Source organism: Pseudonaja textilis, chromosome 4 (assembly GCF_049901715.1).
Source record: "Pseudonaja textilis isolate UNSWEBS1 chromosome 4, rPseTex1.2, whole genome shotgun sequence".
Taxonomy (NCBI): Eukaryota; Metazoa; Chordata; class Lepidosauria; order Squamata; family Elapidae; genus Pseudonaja; species Pseudonaja textilis.
The window spans coordinates 143903-165644 of NC_141993.1; the positions used below are offsets into that span (position 1 = coordinate 143903).

The 21742-nt window shown below is 37.3% G+C and overlaps 1 protein-coding gene across 1 annotated transcript; it reads right to left on the reverse strand.

Annotated features, from left to right (window-relative positions):
• Positions 1-166: 166 nt before the first annotated feature.
• SIRT1 (sirtuin 1) lies at positions 167-18095 on the reverse strand. The gene is made up of 9 exons (XM_026714556.2): positions 17326-18095; positions 15452-15568; positions 12906-13147; positions 11604-11756; positions 10078-10225; positions 8343-8422; positions 6792-6978; positions 5946-6521; positions 167-2188 (listed from the first exon to the last, which is right to left on the reverse strand). The coding sequence occupies exons 1-9, from the start codon at positions 17843-17845 to the stop codon at positions 1842-1844; spliced, it is 2370 nt and encodes a 789-aa protein (XP_026570341.1). The 5' UTR covers positions 17846-18095; the 3' UTR covers positions 167-1841.
• Between the last annotated feature and the right edge of the window lie 3647 nt (positions 18096-21742).

The following is a 21742-nucleotide window of genomic DNA, read 5'->3' on the forward strand; positions in this document are numbered from 1 at the left end:
GCATCAGAGATCTTGCTCCTAGTTTTAAAAGTGACTGGAGCAATATGGGAGAAGCAGCAAATTGCTTCTCACCAACTGTATTACTTTCCATACTTAATAACACACTGCATGCACACATTTGTTAACAGCTTCCAAAAGTTAATAATGTAATAGATTTAAATCAGACTGAGTATAAAACACTGGTTTTGTATTTCAAAAGTTGCAGGAAGAGAGCTATGTCAATTTAAACAATCTTCTACAAAACATCTGCCAGTTGGTTACATAAAAGACACTATATACAATATAAAAGCAGAAAATAATCCACACTGTAAAAATAATTTAAAACAAAATATTTCCATTTAAAATATCTCCTATAGCACAAATACAGTTTGACATGCATGCCAAGCTAAACATTGCATTCTTTAAGTGTAGTTGTTCAAGTTCTATTTATAACTTGGACAACAAGAAAACATGCCAACATTTCAAATGAACACAAAATGCCATTTTTAACACTTCATTATGCCGTGTTACAAATTGGATGTACTGACTGAAAAGAACAGCTCTATACATATTTCAAAATGGAATATTAAAGAAATGCAAAAGAATTATTGGCAACTGGTGTAACTACGGATACAGCTGAAAAGTGGTTTCAAGAAGAAATTAAAAAAGCTAGGATCAAATGAAGCACAAAGGACTGAGACAACCTACAGCGGTAACATTTGACACATCTATTTCAAGAGGCAGTTTTGAAGCAGCTTTGGAACTCCTTTCAGTTGCTGCCTTTTCTACATCAATCTATCAAGGAGTGGTATGAGGTTCTCTGAACAGAAGCCTTTAAGCAGCACACTTTAAAGTTAAAGTGAAATTGAATTTTCTGTTTTACTGGATGCATGAGTAGCTCTCGTTAAATGTTTGTATAAAAGTACTGAAAAGTATAGAAACACTTTTGTTCTTGGGCAAAAATTCCATCTATATCCTGAATATATATATACACCTTCCAACACTTAAATATTCACATCTTGGCAGTGTACACAAAGATTTTATACATTGTTTTATATACCAACTTCCTGCACTAAATACTCATGTTAACAGGGTTAATGATTTCTTATCTAATACTTTCTTCCTGTAATTTTGGAAGCCAATAAGCATTATTATGTATCTACAGAAAGTTGCTTTATTTTAGCTTTTGTTTTAAAAATAGCATTTTCATTTATTTAAATAGTTTTTTAAAATGCTATTTTCTAGTAATCTAAGGAATTTTCAGATGCTCACTGATGTCTAATTAACTTCTAATATGATTGCATGCAAATATACCCAACATGAAGAGTTCAGAAAACAGCTGCCATAGGCATTTGGGGAAAATCTTCATATTTAACAACATATTCTTGCAGCAGCAGACTAAGGAGACATAAATAAACTGAAATGATGCAAAACAAGAGAGGTATGAACAATACCATTCTTTGGTCTAGATTAGCTGTTCCCTTTATATATTAATATTATGATGGCTTTTTAAATGGTTCAGAAATAACACAAGGTGAAATTTATAAAGCCAAAAATATTGTATATGTGTGAATACATACACAGACACACACACACACACAACACATATTAATAAAAATGAAAGTAGTGACAGTAAAAGATACTTAGTACCTTCTACAAAACTTAAAATGCAATAAAGATTAGTGTTGAGTGTGTCTTTATAGAATTCAATTGGAAAAGTTAGAAAACTATGCATGAAAATCTACTCTAATGTTTATAAACATTGTTGTTTGCCTTGTTCTGAATTCAGTACACATTCATTCCAATATGCCCGAAATTGCTAATGCTGGTGGAAAAGTTCCTGAAATAAATCAGTAATTATCTTACAACTTGTCTGATAAACTGTCAAATTCTACTGTCTGATTTATAGAAATTGATTCATCGACAGATTCTGGAAGGTCAGTTCCATCTTCCTCAAATCCATTCTCCTCTTCTCTGTCAGGACTGTCTGCCTCCTCCTCCTCCTCTTCCTCCTCCTCCTCTTCTATGCCATTGTAATAGTCTTCCAGTTCACTCTCCTCTTCCACATCTAAGCTTGGGCTCCGACATGATCCACTACCGCTGCTACTTCCACAAGAGCTGGAGGAGATGACATCATCTTCAGAGTCTGAATAAACTTCAGCACCATGGAAAATATAGCGATTTGGTGGTGAAAACAAATATTGAGTACCTGAAACAGGTTTGATCAACAACGAAGGAAAAAAAGAAGGCATCATCATTTAGAATACAATCATACATAAATGCATCACACTTAAGGTTCTGCGTTCTCCATATCTTATATTTTTATAAGGAAACAATTATTTGTGTCAATATATGTGAAGCATTGAGGGAAAACTATTACAATGCAGCACTAAATTAATTTGCTTTTCTCCCGCTCTCTGCTTTCCCTCTTGCCTTTCATAACTACTTAATAGTATATTGATGTTTATTGCAATTTAGTTTCAAATGCTTCAGAAACACACTTTCCAAATGCTATACACAATGGGCTCAGTCTTTCTGAATTAATTTTAATTAGAACAGTCCAAATTTTTCATTATACAGTAACATGTACATTACATCCCTGGCTCTGATCTATTCTATTTATGGGAGGCCAGATTCTAAGACTTTTAAAACAAGGCAAACATAAAAAAAATACTTGTTAAATTTATTTGCTGCCCATCTCCGTATACCGATGTATCATACATCAGTATGATAACCCAAAAGATGGAGGGGTGAAGAGCACGGAGCATGGAGGAGAAGTGGAGTCTGCCATCAATCTAGCAGCCACCTCCAGCGTGGAACTCCCCCATCTGGTCCCCAGGCCAGTTGCTCAAGCCAAGTCTTCCTCAAGCTGTTGTGGAAGCATAAAAGGTTGGGGGCAGATCTTACTGTAGAGGGTAAGATGTTCCAAAGGGTGGGCACTGAGCAGAGAAGCGTTCTTCTCCTGGATCCCGACAGTCGGAATTCTTTGACCGACAGGATCTGAAGTAGGCCCTTTCTATCAGCCTAGCAGGACACAGTGGTTCGTCAAATAGCCTGGACCTATGACATTAATGGCTTTAAAGGTCACAAGCATACCTTGAATTGCACTTGGAAACAGACCATATGTAATTTATGTAATTGCATTCTAATTGCCAAGATGTGTTTTAAATCCAGATTAAGTCCAATTGCTTTTTTATTTCTTAAAATCAGCTTCTTCTCTAAAAGACTCTCCTAGATCAGGAATTATGTCAATCCAGTCTAATGATGTAAATAAATATGGCCCCAAGCTTCAGAGCTCACCCTCAAAAAAATCTATTAAAAGCCAACATCACAGACTGTACAACCGGACTGCAATAGGACTAGGATTACCACAAAGGGTTTGTGCTACAAATATTATCTCACAAACTAAGCAAGGGATATGATTAAAAGTTTTTTTAAAAAAAATAACCCAGGATTTTATTTTTAGTATACTGACATTCTGAAATGGAAGAAAAAAACAAAACAAATAAAAATATTAACAAAATGGGTATTGTAAGAAAGACAAAATGCATTCCCACATTACATCTTGTAGGCAAAAACAAAAGCTTGTGAATAATATGCCTGCAACAACAGCAGTTCACTAAGTAGAAATACCATGCCGATTTCTACCTGATGTTGTAGAAAAAAGTTGATAGTATCAAGAAATACTATGCAACTCACTTTTTCACATAGGCTAATATACACTTACCGTATTTACCGGACTATAGAGCGCATCAGAATATAAGCCGCACCCACTAAATTTTAAAAGATTTTTTTTTTAACGTATATTAGCCGCACCGACTATAAGCCGCAAATATATACATTGTGAAATGAGATATTTACACAGAAAGAGAAGAATGCTCTTCGCATGCAGCCAGACGTCTCCAACGTCTCACCGTTGATTCATTAACGCCAAGCTTACATGCAGCAGCTCTATTTCCTTCCTGGATAGACAGATCGATTGCTTTCAACTTAAAAGCTGCATCATATGCTTTTCTTCGTGTACTTTCCATGATGAGGGTGTGAAAAATATTTTGCGTTCGTGCGTGTCGTGCTGCTTACGTTGAGTGTGCCAAAAACTACCGGTAGCGTCTTCTTCTTTGCATTGACCTCTTGCCTCTGTCACGTTTTTGCGCCCCCTGATGGCAGTTAGTGAAGAAAAATCTATAGATAAGCCACATTGTTGTACAAGCCACAGGGGTCAAAGCGTGGGAAAAAAAGTAGCGGCTTATAGTCCGGAAAATACGGTACATTTAAAGCCTAAAGAAAAGATTGCTTCCAAATTATTTTTCTATTTATCTTACAAGAGTTGTTCTAAAGATGGTAATGTTTTTCATTCATTTAGATGGGAAGCCTGTGGGCAGGGTTACATTTATTGAATGCATATTGATCTGAGATTCTTTTTTTTTTTTTTAAACTTGAGATTTTTGACACAGCTCCTGCCCATTGGAACATCTTGCCACAGGAGATAAGATCCATCCCCTCTTTTTTAACCTTCAGGGAAAGTCTTAAAACCTGGATGTGCCAGCTGGCAGAGGGTCTTGAAGGAGAAGCTGTTAGCTGGAGATGGTTGGTGCACTAAAAAGTAAGTCACCCCCACCTCTTCCCTCCTTGTCTTTTCAGTTTGTTTTAATTTTGTAACTGTAATCAGTTTTTATATTGATTACTGTTGAATTTTTGGGTTTTATCTTGTAAGCCATTTAAAGTCACTTTGAACTTTGAGATGGGAAACGAAATAAATACACTATAGCAAGGTTTTAAGTAAATAAATTAGGGCAACTTGAGCTAAAACTTTCACTGCCTCAATTTCAAATCCTTGTATAAAAGTGAGAAAATGGTAATTTTCTTTGGGGAGATGTTTGCAATGAAATGTAAATTTATCCAGACCAAACATAGTGGTGACATTTCTATTCCTAGCTTTCTACAAGTATTATAGGGATTGTGCCAGCAGGAAACAGAATGAGATCTCTTGAACTAGTGAAATAGTGAACTCCTGAAAAAGTGAAAACCAAGCAGCATTTTTATTTCTCAATATTCTGCAAAATATTTGTTTCTCCTCCCCACTTTCTAAATTGAGCTACAAGGATAGAAGAAAATTTGAAGGAGATTTTGCTTAATTCCTGAAGATGCTTTTAGATGAATCTTGGGCCTTAATTCTCATGTTCCATGATCATAAAGAATATTACTGCACTTGTTGATGAATATGAAAGAGGTGAAGTAGACTTGCAAACCTGAAATCTGGTCACTTCAGCCATACATCTAGAACCAAAGCCTCCCATCTCAAGATTTCTACTTCTAGATAAATGATTACAGGGATTCCTACTCCTCTAAACCAACACTGACTAAAAATAAAATCCATTAATTTGGAATTCTATTTAGAATACTTTATATATACAATATAGTTAATTCATTCCAGGTTTTTAATATTTTCTAACAATAGTTTAAAAATGAACATTTCTAAGTGATTAGCTCTTTGGCTATAATTTATTTATTTTAGATTTTCTGACCTGTATCAGTGTTTCTCAAAGTGTAATTGGTCCAATGATCTCTGGGGGTCCCCAAGACTTTGTAAAATTAATTTTTTTGCCAGCCCATATTGAATAATATTAGAACCCATGAAACTATGAGAAATAGTAATGGCAGTAAATTGATCAGAATTAATTTTATCATGGTAAATATTGATAAATTTAACCTTTACAAAATTTGGGAGACCTATAAAGAAATTTAAAATTGGGAAGGGGTCCTGAGAGGAAAACAATTTAACAAACACTGCTATAACATAATTACATGGTAGCAGGCTAGTGTAGGCTTTGTTTTTTTGACCAATGTTTGACTGATGTTACCTTGAAGCGTTCAATGCAAAATTATATTTGAATACTCTGAAGTTATTCTAAAGCATAACATGAAAATATTCAAAACAGTGCTTTTACAATAGACTTAGCACTTACCATCAAGCCGCTTGCTAATTTGCTCTTTTGCACATCTATTCAAGCAACATTTTCTCACTGTTTCAACAGAGATTTTTTCACTTCTTTCTTTGTTTTCTTCTGGAATAGATCCAGGTTCCTTCACATGTTCTGTAGTTTCTAACTGACCATGAGTACTTTCTGAATTTTCTAAAGAGTTATAGACTTCTAGTGGTTTTTCTTCTATAGAGTTTTCTTTCGATTCCAAAGCAACATCAGAATTTCCTGCTTTATATTGACCAGAATGCTCTGAATGTATTACTTGAGAATCTTGTGATCGAATTCTGTCAGATGAACTAGAAGATTCAGAAATGTTTAAAGGAGTGGGTGGTAACTCTGTTAAATGTTTTTCAAACTCTCTGTGAGGCCGTGGAGGTTTCTCTGTTATTTCTGAAAGCTGAATGGAACTATTACAAAGTTTTGAATATTCTCCACCCAATCTATGACATAATTCATTGATAATAACATCACAGTCACCAAGAAGCTCGACATCAAAGTGTAGATGAGGCAATGGTTCCCTATTAATTAGAATCTGAGGCACTTCATGTGGGATGGAACCTACATATTTAAAAAAAAAATAAAGTCAACTATTAACAACTGGATAATTTTAGGAAATAAGTAACTATGTAAATGTCTGAATCCTGCCTAATTCTATGGTATTTAAGGTACATTAATATACACATAATAATTCTTTTTTTCTAACATGCTTCCCACATCTACGAAGTTCTCTACATTCTATGATTTCTGGCATCATTCATCATGATCACTAAATTTAAAATGAAACAAGGACTCTCTGTTGTTCTCAACACATACATAATCAATACTCACTTGGAATCAATGCTACTGGTCTTACTTTAAGTGAAGACCCAATAACAATAAGAAGATCAACTTCATCTTTGTCATATTTCATGGCCCTGTGAAACTGCTCCGGTAGATTTTCACCAAAGAATACTATTTCTGGCTTCATGATAGCAAGGGGTTCATCAGGTGAACACCTGGGACATCTAGGAACAACCTGATTAAAGAATTTGCATTAGCAGTGTTCATTTTATACAAGTAGCACTTTAAAATTACAGCAGTTATGTCCGATTATAGGGCAGGCAGCCATCTCATTGTTTTCAACTTTCTTTTGCAAGATTCTTCTCTCTTACTCTAGCTTTGTTATTTGCTTGGATACTGTATGTTTCACTTTGTCACATTATCACATACTTCCCCAGATTATGTCCTTGTAAAAGGTTGCTATTGTCTTTGGTGCTCCCTGAACTTGGGTTTTTTGCTTGCAGACGTTTTATTACCGAACTAGGTAAGAATCATCAGCACTCTAGTACTTTGTTCAATTAGTGTATCACTAGAATGTTTCTACTGAGAGAGGTTGTGACTTTTTATTCTAGCCTAAGTGAAAAGGACAGATGCAAGCTTCTTTCATTTCCATATCATAAGTATATTACCAAAAATCAAAATGAACTCTAGCACAGCAATTGTAATAATTACCAGAGCTATTATAAATTCAGGGTCAGACCTGTCTCAGCTTGAAGCTCTAAGTTAGAACAATCCTGAACACCATCAGGTGCAGAAACGTATTGATTACTAGAAATACAGTGGTGTAAAGCCAGAACTGAAATTTGCACATGTAATTCTGACACTCAGCAAATTTTATATTTGCAATGTGGTAATTTTTTTAATAATATGCAATTTGCAATTGTATCCTAGGCCATCTAATCCAACCCTATCTGATACATGAAGATTAAGAGTAACAGCACCATCATCCAACTGCTAGCAGTCTTACTTGAAAACCTTTATTAAAGGAGAGGTTGCCTTTAGCTTTCACAGACTTTATTAAAAACTAATGTTCAATTTAAGAGTACTCGTCTGTCATTTCAGGGATTGGTGACAGTGCTTTTAGGTTTCAAAAGAATGCCATCATATCCTGGTCAAGCATACACACTTTATTCAATCCTTCTTAAATGTATGTTTGACCAGAACATGATCTTTAAGGGGCAATTGCAAAATTATTTCAATTGATTCTTTTAAAAATGCAGTGCTTTGTACTAGATGGCATTTCTCAGGATCACTATTAAGCAATGAACTAGTCTTTGCATTTAGCTCCCATTTTCTTTTTCAAATGGAGAACTAAATAATTATATATAATGCAACTGTGGACCCTCCAACTGGTTCTTTGTAAAGAAAAAAAATCACAATAATTACTGTATATATAGCTACAATTCACATATTTAGATTTAAAGAATGCTGTATTTTAAGTTGTATGAGATCAGTTTTAACAAAACAAAATTGCATGCCTACAGTTATATTTTCAATGTATTTAATAGCATTTCTAATTTATAGTTCTTTTTCACCAGTTAATTCTAAAATAATAATTACCTGATTAAAAATATCTCCTCGTACAACTTCACAATCAACCTTGTATTTACAGATGAGGCAAGAAGCTGTTGCAAAGGAACCTGAAATACATATACCAGCCAATAAAGGAACATACCAGTTGTCAAGGTTTTTTTCCCCACTCAGGGATTTTATCAATAATACATGCACTTTCAATATATTCATTGGATGCAGTATATGAAATCAAGTAAGTGACTGGATAGTGTAATGGTTGGAGTGTTGCCTTTGACGGATGAATATGACCCTCAAATTTGATGATGATTAGAAAGAGAGCACATCTGAAAGGTTTTAATTAGAGAATTTATTTATTTATTTATTTTTATTGATTTGATTTGTCAATCACTTACAAGATAATAGGTATAAGTAGTTATGAATACCTGAAATGGATACTAATAAGAAAAATAAAAAAATAAAAGAAATAATAGGACAGGGACGGTAGGCACGTTGGTGTGCTTATGCACGTCCCTTACAGATCTCTTAGGAAAGGGGTGAGCTTAATAGTAGACAGTCTAAGGTTAAAGTTTTTGGGGTTTGGGGAAACATATTTAATTGATATATATGTTTTAAAATGGTGCTAGAAGACATCCCTGTTTTCACCCTCTTGCCAATTTGAATAATGTTGGAAAGATCTCTGCTTATATGTAAGGCTGGATTTTATTGTATAGTTTATTGATTAGGAACATGTTGGGAAACGCCTGTGACTGTCAAAGCAGGACTTTTTGTCTATAGAGGATCTGCTCAGAATGTCTCAAAATTTTACCCTTGAGATATCAAAAACTGACTTAAAATCAATAAAGGGCTGCATATAGATTTAAGTCAAGAGTGGTTGGCATATTGTCTGACAGATGTTGAACCACTACTAGACTGTAGTAGATTGTCCCAGTTGGAACTCTACTTCCTCAGAATTAATTATTTCCTTTTTTATTATCCACATTTGGAGTTTGCTAAATAGGCATCTGGCTTATAGTTTACTATAGTATACCCAAAATTATGGATGTAAACTATATTGGTCATTAAGTGCTTCATCACCAATTTTAGGACATTTTGCTAAGCATAACACTATGGCATTAACACTATAGTAAGCACCAGGTCATTAAGTGAATGCATTGTTCACAATGGGCAGGTTTTTTTCCCCAGAAACAGAAGTAGACCTTTTTGGGGGAGGGAGTCAATACTAACTTCGAACAGTCACTACGTAACCCGTTGTGAGAACTATCTATAGTAATGCAATAGGCCTATTAGTTATAAATTATTTAATTTATAATTAAATTCTATCACCCTTTTTATACAAGGGAACAATTATGGCTTCTTTCCAGTCCTCTGGGATCTTGGCTGTGTGATTCATATATGAGGCTAATACAGGGACCTGCCAATATGAATTTAACTATCACACTTATACTAATTAATGGGAGTTCGGACTTCCTTGCATGTGACTGGAGGCCACTGTGATGGTGAAGATAAAGATATATTCCTCACACATGCTAAAGGTGTTTGCATGTAGATCACAAAAGGCTTAGAAGTAGGGTATCCAGGTATCTGAGGAGATGCTGCAATGGAATGTGTACAATTGTTACGTGAACAGTTTTATTATAGAATGCCAAAACAGGGAAGGAATTTTAGACTGTGTGGCTTTGATTAGTTGTAACCATTTTCTCCTCATCTTTAGTACTGTATAACTCTGTAATCTAAGATAGAAAAGAGTGTATATTTCACTTACCATGGCACTGGATTATCCTTTGAATTCCTGCAACTTGTTCCAGTGTATCTATGTTCTGAGTATAATTGCGAAGGAGTTTTCTTTCTTTATCCATTAAAGCAATAAATTTATGACAAAGAGATGGCTGAAACTGTCCAGGATATATTTCCTGCAAAAGAAATGCAAACAAGATCTTGTCAATAATCTCTGCAATTGTTACATGGCACCACATATACAATTTCAACATACAATAAAGACTGCTATTGAAAAATGCAGCAAATGCACTTTTGCTTGCTGTTACATATCTACAGCTTGGTAAGGGAAATGAATTGTTGGAGAGCATAGTTTGGAAATCATGTCTTGCTGCAGCTTCCCATAGTTATTGGGAACAGAATACTAAAAGAACAATCCTGCACATTTAATAGAGCTCATTTTGGAGTAGATATAAATAGGATACTACATATATAATCCAAACCTCAGAATTTCAATTAATATTTAAGTAATGTTACAAATTTGAAATGTTACTGAAAGACAACAGAATTCTCCCATCAAATATTACTGACCTGTAAATATACTAAACAATACAACTTAATTGTAGAAAATCATGCCCTTAACATTGCAAATTGCAAATGCTGATTGGGAAGGACAGAAAATGATTGCGTCTACTTTGTTAAAGGCAACATAGTCCAGAGCACAATCTATATTAGCACTAAAAATGTTAATGCAGTATCTGCATCAAAATGACATACTGGATCTAGAAAATGCGTCTTTGCTGTCATAACACCCCTTCCCATTGCCATTACAGCATCCCTGCAGATACAGACTACAGCCTCTCATCTAGGGTTTCTCTTAAAAGTACCAAAGCCCTTAAAATCTAGCTTTGGTACCAGGCCAGGGAATATTATATTGGAGATGGGGGCTGTCATGCTTTGCTTTAATGACTTTTTTAATCTGGCCATTTGTTTTGTGTTTTTTTTTTTAAAGTATACTCTGTAAGCAGTCCAAGGTCTGCCTGAGGAGATGGCAATAATAAATTTAATGACATAAATAGCTTGCTACCACAATTATATCCTAAATCGTCTATCACCTAAGTTTAATGATGACCTCTAAGTCATGCATTATGCTGGGGAGAAAACCTACACTGTTTCCCAAACCTAAGTAATTTAGTCTATCATTGTCCTTATTCACATTGAACCTCAAGCTGAGGTTGATTGGGTAGACATGGGTTTGTGAAAATAGTAAGATACACTCCATAAATAGGTGCAGTATCAAATTAGTACATCTCTCCTTTGTCTCCTCTCTATGTCTCAAGTTTGTTCCAAATCCCCTCCTCATCCAGGGCAGATTTATGATGCAGATATATGAGGGGAAAAAATCGATTTTGCTGGTGGATCTACAGTATTTCACCAGGACAACTTCACTGGATCTTTTCCCAATGTGACCTAAATGGGGTGTTCAAATAAAAAGATTTAGATGCACGAAGTCTGTTGGAAGTTTTTAAATGATTATCTTCCAAAGATTAAAAAAATCAAAGAGACAATCAGCACCTTTGCAAATTTGAAAAATGGCCTTGGATCTTTTCTGAAGTATTCTATGTCAAACATTGCTTGAGGATCAGGAAGATCTGGGAAATCAACTGCTAGGCGGGCATATATACCATCTCTTGATCGGAAGTCAGGAATACCACAAGAAACAGATACCTGAAATGTATGACAAAATATAGTATAGCTGACAGTTGCTAATATTATTGCAATTAACAAAGATTCTTTTATCAAGGATGACCTGTGAAATACTCATTGATACACTTTAAAAAAACTATATGTGAGGAAAGTCTAACTGCAAAAGAAAGTGTATTTCTTTACATGTACATGAAAACAATTACCATGTGAGGAAATGCTAATATAACTGTAGTCAGAGCACCTAAGAGAATCAAGCATGTTAAACTTGTAAAGTAATAATATTTGTTTTATTTTATTGATGCCATTACCATTCAGCAAAAATGAAAACAGGCAGGATGCTCTGCCATGTTTCCTGAAACTCAGTCTAATAATATTTGTGTATAAAGTCATATAAGCAGAGAATATCAGGTGCCAAAATAAACCTCCCAAATAGGTTTGCATTATTTGTCCATGGGCTTATTTATTAGTATATACGGTACACACTTTTTAAAGTACCGTATTTCTTAATATACTTGTGAATAAGCCCATCTGCTAATAATTTGACCATCATTTTTTTAATCCAAACTAACCATGAAAAATGTGAGTTGACATCCACAAATTACACATTTTTTATGGCATTTTCATTAAAATTTGGGGATAAGCATATGCACAGATGGCTTATATGAGAGTATATACAGTACTATTTTCAGATCACAGTGGTACACTTTTTCTTATTTATGAGTCACCAGCAAATAACTTGAACTACAACACTAAGGGTTGCTGCTATTTCAAAAACTTACAGAAACTATTACCAATTTTCAGAAGTTGGCCCAATCAGTATAACCAGCAGTAAGAATTTTTTTAAAAAAATCTGAAGGGCCCAAAGTTCTTCCTGTCTAAAAATGATTACAGCTTTGGCTTCACCCTTACTGCTTTTAGAAGAGGGGAAATACTTAATTTATAAGATTGTTCATGCAAGTAAAATATGCACTTTAAGTATTTGCAGGATTTGATGCTTTTATCAAAATGACAAAATGAGAACTGCACCATAAGCTACACTGTTTCATATGTGCAATCACAACTGTTTGCTCAGGGGTAACAATTATATGGCACAATTATTCACATAGCATTTATATTCAATGAGCATATTAAAACATCAAAATATGATACAGTCTATTTGTGAATACATACCCCGGCTCCAGTCAATACTATTATTTTTTTGCATTCTTGCAGGAGTTTCACAGCATCCTCTATAGTATTAATATCTTTTCTCTTTTTTCTTTTAGGTGGTTCTGAGAGAATATTAACGACAATTTGCCATAGTGTCATATTATCCAATTCAGGAGGAGGAATTGTTTCTGGTAATAGGTCTTTCAAAATTGCACGTGGATCTGTGCCTATCATGAGATGTTGTTGGACAAAAGTGTATGGACCTATTATGGAAAATGAAATAATTATGAGTACAAGATAGTATAGACAGATTAAATGAGAAAATGAGCACCTCACTACACTTCAGGTGCTTCTGGACTGAAAGGATTATTCAACTACAAGATATTGCCCAGGGGACATTCAAATGTGTTAACAGCACACATTTTTGGGGAAACTTTTAACTTCTACATATTTTAATCTTGTATTTTGTATTTTAAATTTTATATCATATAGTATGACTTATTTTAATTGTGATATTTCTGACAGAATAAACAAATGAGAAAATTGTCATCTGCTGTATTTTGAATAGGAAAACACATTGCACTTCATGTCATAAAAAGCAGCGACAGTGGTATTATGAGTAACTTCCATTTCAACAACCCTAAAGCTTCTTCACCTACTAACATCAGGAATCTTATCAGTATAGTAAAGAACATGCAATACCCAGAATCACCTTATTCAAAGCCCTGTCATTCTTGCTCTGGAAAGATTTCAATTTTCTCCCACCCAGTTGTCCTTTTGATATTGTTTGTGTGTATATTTCTCCTCAAATTTATCTATAGCACCCTTGCATTGCTTCCACAAGATCAAATGTTTTTGCCCTAATAAAATATCACAAAATTGCCTTAGTAAAGTAATGTTTACACTTGTTTTTTAAAAAAGAAGTGTTTTCTGTAAAGATGGGGCCATTTACAGGTAGTCCTTGACATATAACCATAATGGAGCTTGCCTATTATAGTTGTTATTCTGTGACAATCAGGTTGGTCATGTGACCAACATTATTTTACAATCTTTTTATGTGGCAGTCATTGAGTACCACAGATATCAAGCAAAGCGCTGTTTGCTATGACTATTCTTGCCAATAGCCAACAATAAATTATGATTTTTTTGCCAAACTACTGAAAAAGGCATCATGTAACCATGTGCAACTATGTGCTGAGCATCCAAAATGTGACTGCCTGAGGGGAAAGGACTGTCACAATTTCAGAACTAGGTCAACTTGCTTGCTTCACGTAGGTCATAACACTGAATGGTTGCTAAGCAACCAGTCATAAATTGAGGATGACATCTTCTCCCTCCCTCCCCCCCCTCTCTCTCACACACACACATACGGAAATACATATGTCAAAAAGCAGATGAGGGAAACAATTTGAGAAGCTTTTTCATTTATAAAAAGAATCAAAGATCGAAGTACATTATACATTTCTGCCCACAACTTTAAATCATGAATTTAAAGTGCTATGGAATCACTGAGAACACTATAGGTTCCATGCTTCTGTGAAGTAGCATTCTTCTCTTCAGCTGTTAGTTTAAGATTAAATGCTATTAACTCAGGGAAATGGAAATCACAGACATTTTAGAAGCAGCAAGTGGCAGACTGTATAAAACAGCAGTCGCCAACCGGTGGGCCACGGATTTTGGTGGTCCGCAGAGAAATATCACCCCCAGAGCACCCCCCAAAGCAATTAATCCAGGCTGTACAGGAACACAAGACTGTGCCCACATGGCCCACGGGTACCCTCCCCGCCCACTCACTCCTTACCTGGAAAACTTGCCTGCTAAGTTGCTATTTTTCCTTTTTCCAACCATCAGCTGTTCTGCTGCGTCGGGAGATTTAAATTAGAAAGCAGGAAATCATTGGATTTCTTGCTTTCTAGTTAATCTTTAGATCTTCAGCTCTGCTTTAAAGCAGAGCTGAACCTTCCTTAGGACTGAAGCAGTGCAGACTCAGCTAGCCGATGACAGAAACACAGATCTCTAAGTGAATCAGATTCTGTGAGCAACTCAATCTGCCTGCTTGCTTTGCCTGATTTTGGGTAAAAGTTGCTCTTTTTTTTATTTATAATATTTATATACAAGCCATGCCCAGCCAGTCACATGACCAAGCCACACCCACAAATTAGGCCACACCCACAGAACCAGTTAAGAAATTTGAATCCCACCCCTGCCTGTGTGTGTGAGAGAGAGAGAGAGGTGGGGGGGCGGAGGGAGGGAAGAAGAGAGGTTAGATCAGATTCCTCTCTCTCTCTCTCTCTCTCTCTCCCACCATCAGTCAAAATTCATATTAGTGGTCCCCGGGATTTAAAATTATGAGTTTGGTGGTCCCTGAGGTCCAAAAGGTTGGCGATCCCTGGTATAAAAGGAAGGAAGTACCCCAATGCCCTCAATGTTGATAGGAAAATAAATGAAGAACTGAGGTGATTTTAGTCCAGAAGAAGCTAGCTGGGAAATTTTGAGAATTGAACACCACACATCTTAAAGCTGTCACAACTGAGAAATACTGCCTTAGATTAACAACTAAATTTTACCTATCCGTGGCCTTGGAGTCCAATCACTGGAACTTGCATGAGAGGCTCTATCATCTTCATCACTGTCACAAGAATGGAAGCCATTTGCAATAATTTCATCACTAAAAAATAAATTATCTGTAAAACAATGATAAGGTTATTGCACAAAAGTAGTGCCATCATATTTGTAATATTGTTTTGCACATCTATATGGAAGCAAAAATACTCTTGAGGTATGATTTAAGTAATGGTATTGGGTAGGTAAAAATCAGTAAACATAAGTTTTATTCTGTACAGAAACAAATCTACGATAAATTTAGTTTTAATTTTTATATCTTTAATTAATGGAAAAGGTGTGGTTGAGAAAAGCATGCTCTTAAAAATATTTTTATGAACACTATTAAAATCTACACTTTTAGAATGTGTGCAAGTTATATTTCTGCTTACATTTCTGCAATTAGATGTACAAGGAGAAACAAATTTCCAATATATACACTTATGCAATTATTAATATCTGCAACATAAACTGCAAATGTTAAAAATAAGTCCCGAGACTCGTTTAGAAAGTTGTTTTTCTGCTTTACACTACTGTATGAATATAATACTCTGTATAATATCTATCGAATGTATTGTCAAATATGATCTTAAGGTGTCAATGTATTTTCAAACTTTTAAATGACCACAACAATTTTTGCTTTCAGAAAAACATTTTCTTCCTAATTTCAAAAGAAGCTTTATCAGTTGTTTCCAACTTCATCCACTATTCAGATGTATTCATAGATTTAAACTAAATAAGGTTGCAATCTTGTGTTATTTGCTTAAAAAAGTATTCCAATTATATAATAGGATGGCTTTCAAGAAAAAATTTATAGGATACACCAAAGCAATTGTTCTATCCTATATGCTTGTTGGTGTGTGTGGGTGTACGTACATATACACATACAAAATGATACTGAACTGATTTAATATTCTGACAAATCCATACAGCATTGCAGTCTAAAATTAAACAATTACTGTCTATGCATGTCCATTTTGTTAACGGGAAAAATTATCAATTTGTCTAGTACAAATACGTTATGCCAATTTGAATAAAAACGCTTGCCCTGCAGAACTTCACACATTCGGCACTAATAGCTTTACAACGATTAGTATTTTTTTCACGCATCACTAAAAAAAAGCTAATGTTTTCTTTTGCAATCTGCAAGTCCTACCGTCATAAGGTAAATTCTCGGGAATCCAAGGAAGATTATTAAGAGGCACTGCCATAAGGACCCCGCGCCAATAAAAAAAAATCGTTGAATTGCAAGAATGAGTGCACTATTAATGCAATACATCGGGTTGTCGATTCAACTGTACAGAATGTGATGGATGCGTGTTTGTGTTTTATTTGGGTATATAACTTATAAGGCAGGGCTCTCCAACCTTGGCAACTTTAAGACTAGCGGACTTCAACTCCCAGAGAACTCTGGGAGTTGAAGTCCGCTAGTCTTAAAGTTGCCAAGGTTGGAGACCCGTTATAAGGTACACCGAAGACGGCATTTAATTTCCTTGTACGAGGTGCAATGGCAGTAGACTAATGAGAATAAACTCCCTCTTCAACCACGTGTACCATAAACAAGAAATCAAGAGTTAAAAGACCGAAGAGCTTTACCGACAGCGACCAGAAAGCCCAGACAAGCCGGTTTTGAGGGAACCGAATTACTTTTGAGCAAGCCTGTCAAGGGCCGGGAGGAGACTCCCCCCTAAGAGAAGCGCCCAGCCTCCAGTTTCAACGAGGGGGCAGCCCCTAACGGGCTCGCTGTCAAGGCTGACAGGCCGCCCCTTCAGCGCTGCTCTGGGTGGTCCGGCCTCCTTCCCTCCCTCCCTCCGTCCCTCCGTCCCCGGAGGCTTCTCACCGGTTTGCGGCGCCCTCTGCACCTCAGCCGCGCCGTTGGAAGACTGCGCCGGCCCGCAGCCAATGGCCGTCTCCGCTGGCTCTCCGACGGGCACCGCCTCCGCGCCCTCCCCTTGGCTCTGCCCCCGCGGCAGCTGCCGTTGGTGCGGCGACGACGACGGCGGCGGCGTCTCCTCTCGGACCAGGCCCCACCACCGGGCCCCGCTTTCCGCGCAGCCCCAGCCCTCTCCTGCCCCCGCCGGCGCGGTCACCTCGCCCGCTTCGCCGCTGACACAGGCGGCGGGGACCGCCCTGTCCCCCTTCAGGGCCTCTTCGACAGCCCTTCCGGGGAGAGGCGCCGTGTCTACCTCTCCGCCGGCTCCCGCCTTGGCCGCGCAGCTCTGGTCAGCCGAAGCCTGGCGTTGACGCTTGAGAGCGGGCTCGGGACTCTCGGCGTCAGCGGCCGCCACGGCGCCGTTGTTGTTGTTGCCGCGGCAGCCGCCGCTCCGAGAATGGAGGAGTGGCATCTCCTCGTCGGCCATCTTGGAGCAGGAGCAACTGCTCCCTCCCCTCCTCCTGTTTCCCCCACCTCCCTCTCCTCCTCCCCCCCGCCCTGCCGTCAGTCGCGGCGGCCGCTCATAGTGGCGCCGCAGATAGAAGCGGCCCTCGCCCCCACCTCAGAGAGAGAGAGAGAGAGAGAGAGAGAGAGATTTAAACGCAGCACGTGACCCGGGCCGACGCCCACGCGGGCGGTAGCCCTTGCGTAGCACCGCAACAACAAACGGGTCACATGACGAAGCGAGGTTTGAAATTAAAAAAAAGCCAGCGGCGCAGGAGGAAGTAGAGGTGGGTGGTTTTTTTTTTTTGCTGCGGAGGCGTCGTCCTCTTCGAACGTTGCCGAGTCGCTCCCTTTTTTTTTTTCTGTTCGGCGCTGGTCGTTGCGGATTCGGGCAGCGGTGGGGTGCCTCGCGCTCGCTCCCTCACTCTGCGCTTGTATCTGAATCCCGTCATTCTATTTTTAATTTTATTTTTTTGCTCCTGAGAGCCTTCCTTGGGCGGCCTTTCCTGATTCGGGTCCCCTAACGGGGCTGTTCAAGAGCGAGGGGAAAGAAGGGCGCGGGATAGACCAGGGTCTCCAATCTTGGCTGCTTTAAGCCTGGAGGACTTCAACTCCCAGAATTCCCCAGCCAGGGAATTCTGGGAGTTGAAGTCCTCCAGGCTTAAAGCAGCCAAGATTGGAGACCCTTGGGATAGACCATGCATTGTGTAAAAAAAAAAAAAAAAAGTACATTTTACCCGTCCTTGGAAATCAACCCCACACAAGGATTCGTTTAGGGTTTGGAAAAGATTTTAAAGCTGAGGGAATCTGAAATGCCATAGATCTGGGGTCTCCAGCCTTTGGCAACTTATAAGACTTGTGGACTTCAACTTCCAAAATTCCTCAGCCAGCTTTCCTGGCTGGGAAATTCTGGGAGTTGAAGTCCACAAATCTTAAAAAAGTTGTCAAGGTTGGAGATCCCTGCCACAGAGGCACAACACATCACTATGGGAACTTAATAATCTTCCTTTTGCAAACTTCCTTGGACAGCGACCAAGGCAATGAAAAAGTAACTTGGCGATCGATCCTCACATTTGCCACCTTTGTGATTCTGGGAATAAGAGTAAAAACAGTTGAGGTTTCACTTAGTAACCACTTCGCTTAAGGACTGAGTTGCCATCCCAATTGTGGTTGCTGAAAGAAGACAACCTGTAATTAACTACAAGTCATAACCCGCTCAGGAATTCTGGGAGTTGAAATCTCCAGGTTGTAAAGGGGCCATAGTCGCCCACCTCTGTCATAAAGATTAACTAGAGAAATGAGACTGAGGCAAAGAAAGAGCTGGCTGAGAAGGTGGGAAGATGTATGAATTCCCACAATGGAATAAGAATGGATGGTGAAGGTGGTGGAGATGGCAAAACTGACTTTCAAGACAAGATCTATCTACTTTTGTTTTTACCTGGAAACTGCTTCTAGATTTATGCTCAAAATGGTAGAGGAATTAAAATTTGATTTTGGGGTTTATTAACTAGATCAACTATGGTGTTGTAGAAATATTTGAATCAGTTGGAAATGTAAAGCAAAAGGTTGAGGTTTTAATTTTATTTGTATTTTACTGCACTGAAAAAATCAGCAATCACTACCTTTTTTCTCTTCATTCTTTTTCTTTTTCTCTTTCTTGACTATTGTTTCTATTTTATTTGATAATAATAATATGATAATATTGATAATAAACTTTAATATATGTTATGAAAAAAGGAGTTTTGGAGATTCATTTTTCTCCTTCATTGGAATATTTCAGTTTTATAGGCACTCATAATCCTGTTTGGTCTGATCATTTGAGGAAAGCTATTTTGACAATGGGTCTCTTAAGAGCATCACTTACTGATCTGTTAGCTGGCTGCTAGAGGAATTTACAGGTATTTCCTTACCTGTGACTTAGCCACTTAACGCCAGTTCAAAATTACAGTGGACTTCAAAAAAACCCAACTATTTATGACCTGTCCTCAAAGTTACAGCTGCCATCTTGCCTCCATAATCATGTGATTACATTTTGGTGGTGACTTGCTTTACAACCATCATAAAAACAGTTGTAAAATTGAATCAGGTCATGTGGTGCTTTGATTTATGACAATAATTTATGACCAAAATTCCAGACTCCATTGTGGTATATGTTGAGGACTACCTTTATACTCTCTCACTTCCACCATACTTGCTTTGGTAAGTTGACCACCTGCCCTCCTCCATTTTCCCCTCCCAACCCTTTGGTCTCATTGTTTCCTCATTTGTTCTAGCCATCAGGTTGTGCACTGATTTTTCAAGTCAATATTTCTCAGAATTTCCATGGAAATTCTCAAATCATCTAGGACAGGTCATAGTTATCCCAAAGGTGCTTTCCCAAAAGTTCTGAAAAAGCTTTTTGGATGAGAAACAAAATGTTTTCAAGGAAAAAACAAACCAAGTCCAGGTGCCTTTTTTGGGAAAGCACATTTGGGATTTCTCAGAATTAAAAGCAACAGGTAGTGATCACATCATGGACTTCCTCAAGCATGTCAGCCAGTGCTGATACGGTGTTTGAGTAACTCTTTAACTAAACCACTGCAATAGGAGTGGTTTCTGTGTCCCATCTTATTTATTTTTTATTTTAACTTATTAGATGTTTATGTTATCCCACCTTCATTATTTTATACATAATTCAAGGCAGCAAACATACCTAATGTTCCATCCTCCTCTTATTTTCCCCACAACAACAATCCTGTGAGGTGGATTCACACCCAACCAGGTTTTCCTGACTAAAGCAGGACAAGAACTCACAGTGTCCTGATTTCTAGGCCAGAACCTTAACCACTAAACCAAACTGGCTCTCCAGTTTTCAGTGCAAATATTTACATTTCTACTCTGCTTCCATTAGTATACAACTACACAGCTACTGTAGTTACACACTGCACTACCCCAGCAAGACAGCTGAACTGGTTCCATTATGTTGGGACAGAAGTAAATTGCATTCTGTTACACCCAGCAAAGCTTTAGTGTCTTATTCTAATTTAAGAATAAGAAATGATTGTTTACAGATACTATTACATATGTCCATTGTGACTTCTATTTAATTAGTTTGCTTGGTATCACTTACTTTGCAAATACTGCTCTGTGAGCATAAATTTTAAACAGGTGGGTTTTTTTGTAACAAACATGATGCAAAACATGTCCATGTCTAAGTGGAACTGCAAATACCAGATTTCATCATCACTCACGTAATACTAGTACCCTAAAGTTGTAAAAACCGCTGGGTAAACAGGATTGTAAGTAATTATTTGTAACTATGTGAACAATCGATAGGATAAATATTCATTCATGTAGGCGTTTTCCTGTGCTTCTACTACAGTGAAATCCATTATATAAACAGTAACAATGTTTCACACTCAAAGGTAACATCAGAATTTTATTTAATTTTTGCAAGAAACACTGTTTACTTATGCATAGTTTAGTTCAGAATCTGGAATCAGCAATTAAATAAACATGGTTTTTTTTCAGTTTAAGGTGGGGAGAATTAGGATGCTATCATCATACATATGCATACATTAATTCAGAAGATTTTAAAGATTAAAATATAATTGAAACCAGATATTTTTTTTGGCATCAATGGCTAAGCAACTAGACAAAAATCAAGAAGCTTTCTTTTTATACATGATAACTTCAATGATGCTACTATATTTTGAAAAGCAGAAAGGTTTGGCAATGCCCACAATGGAGGAATGAGTGGTGAACATGATGGAATTTGCAAAGATGACTACATTATTTGGAGGAACACCACTTTCTACAACTCAAGCTCATTTTCATCAAGTGGCATCTCATGTACTTCAGAGCACACCTTTATGGTAGTAGCACCTCCCTCTGCTATGCC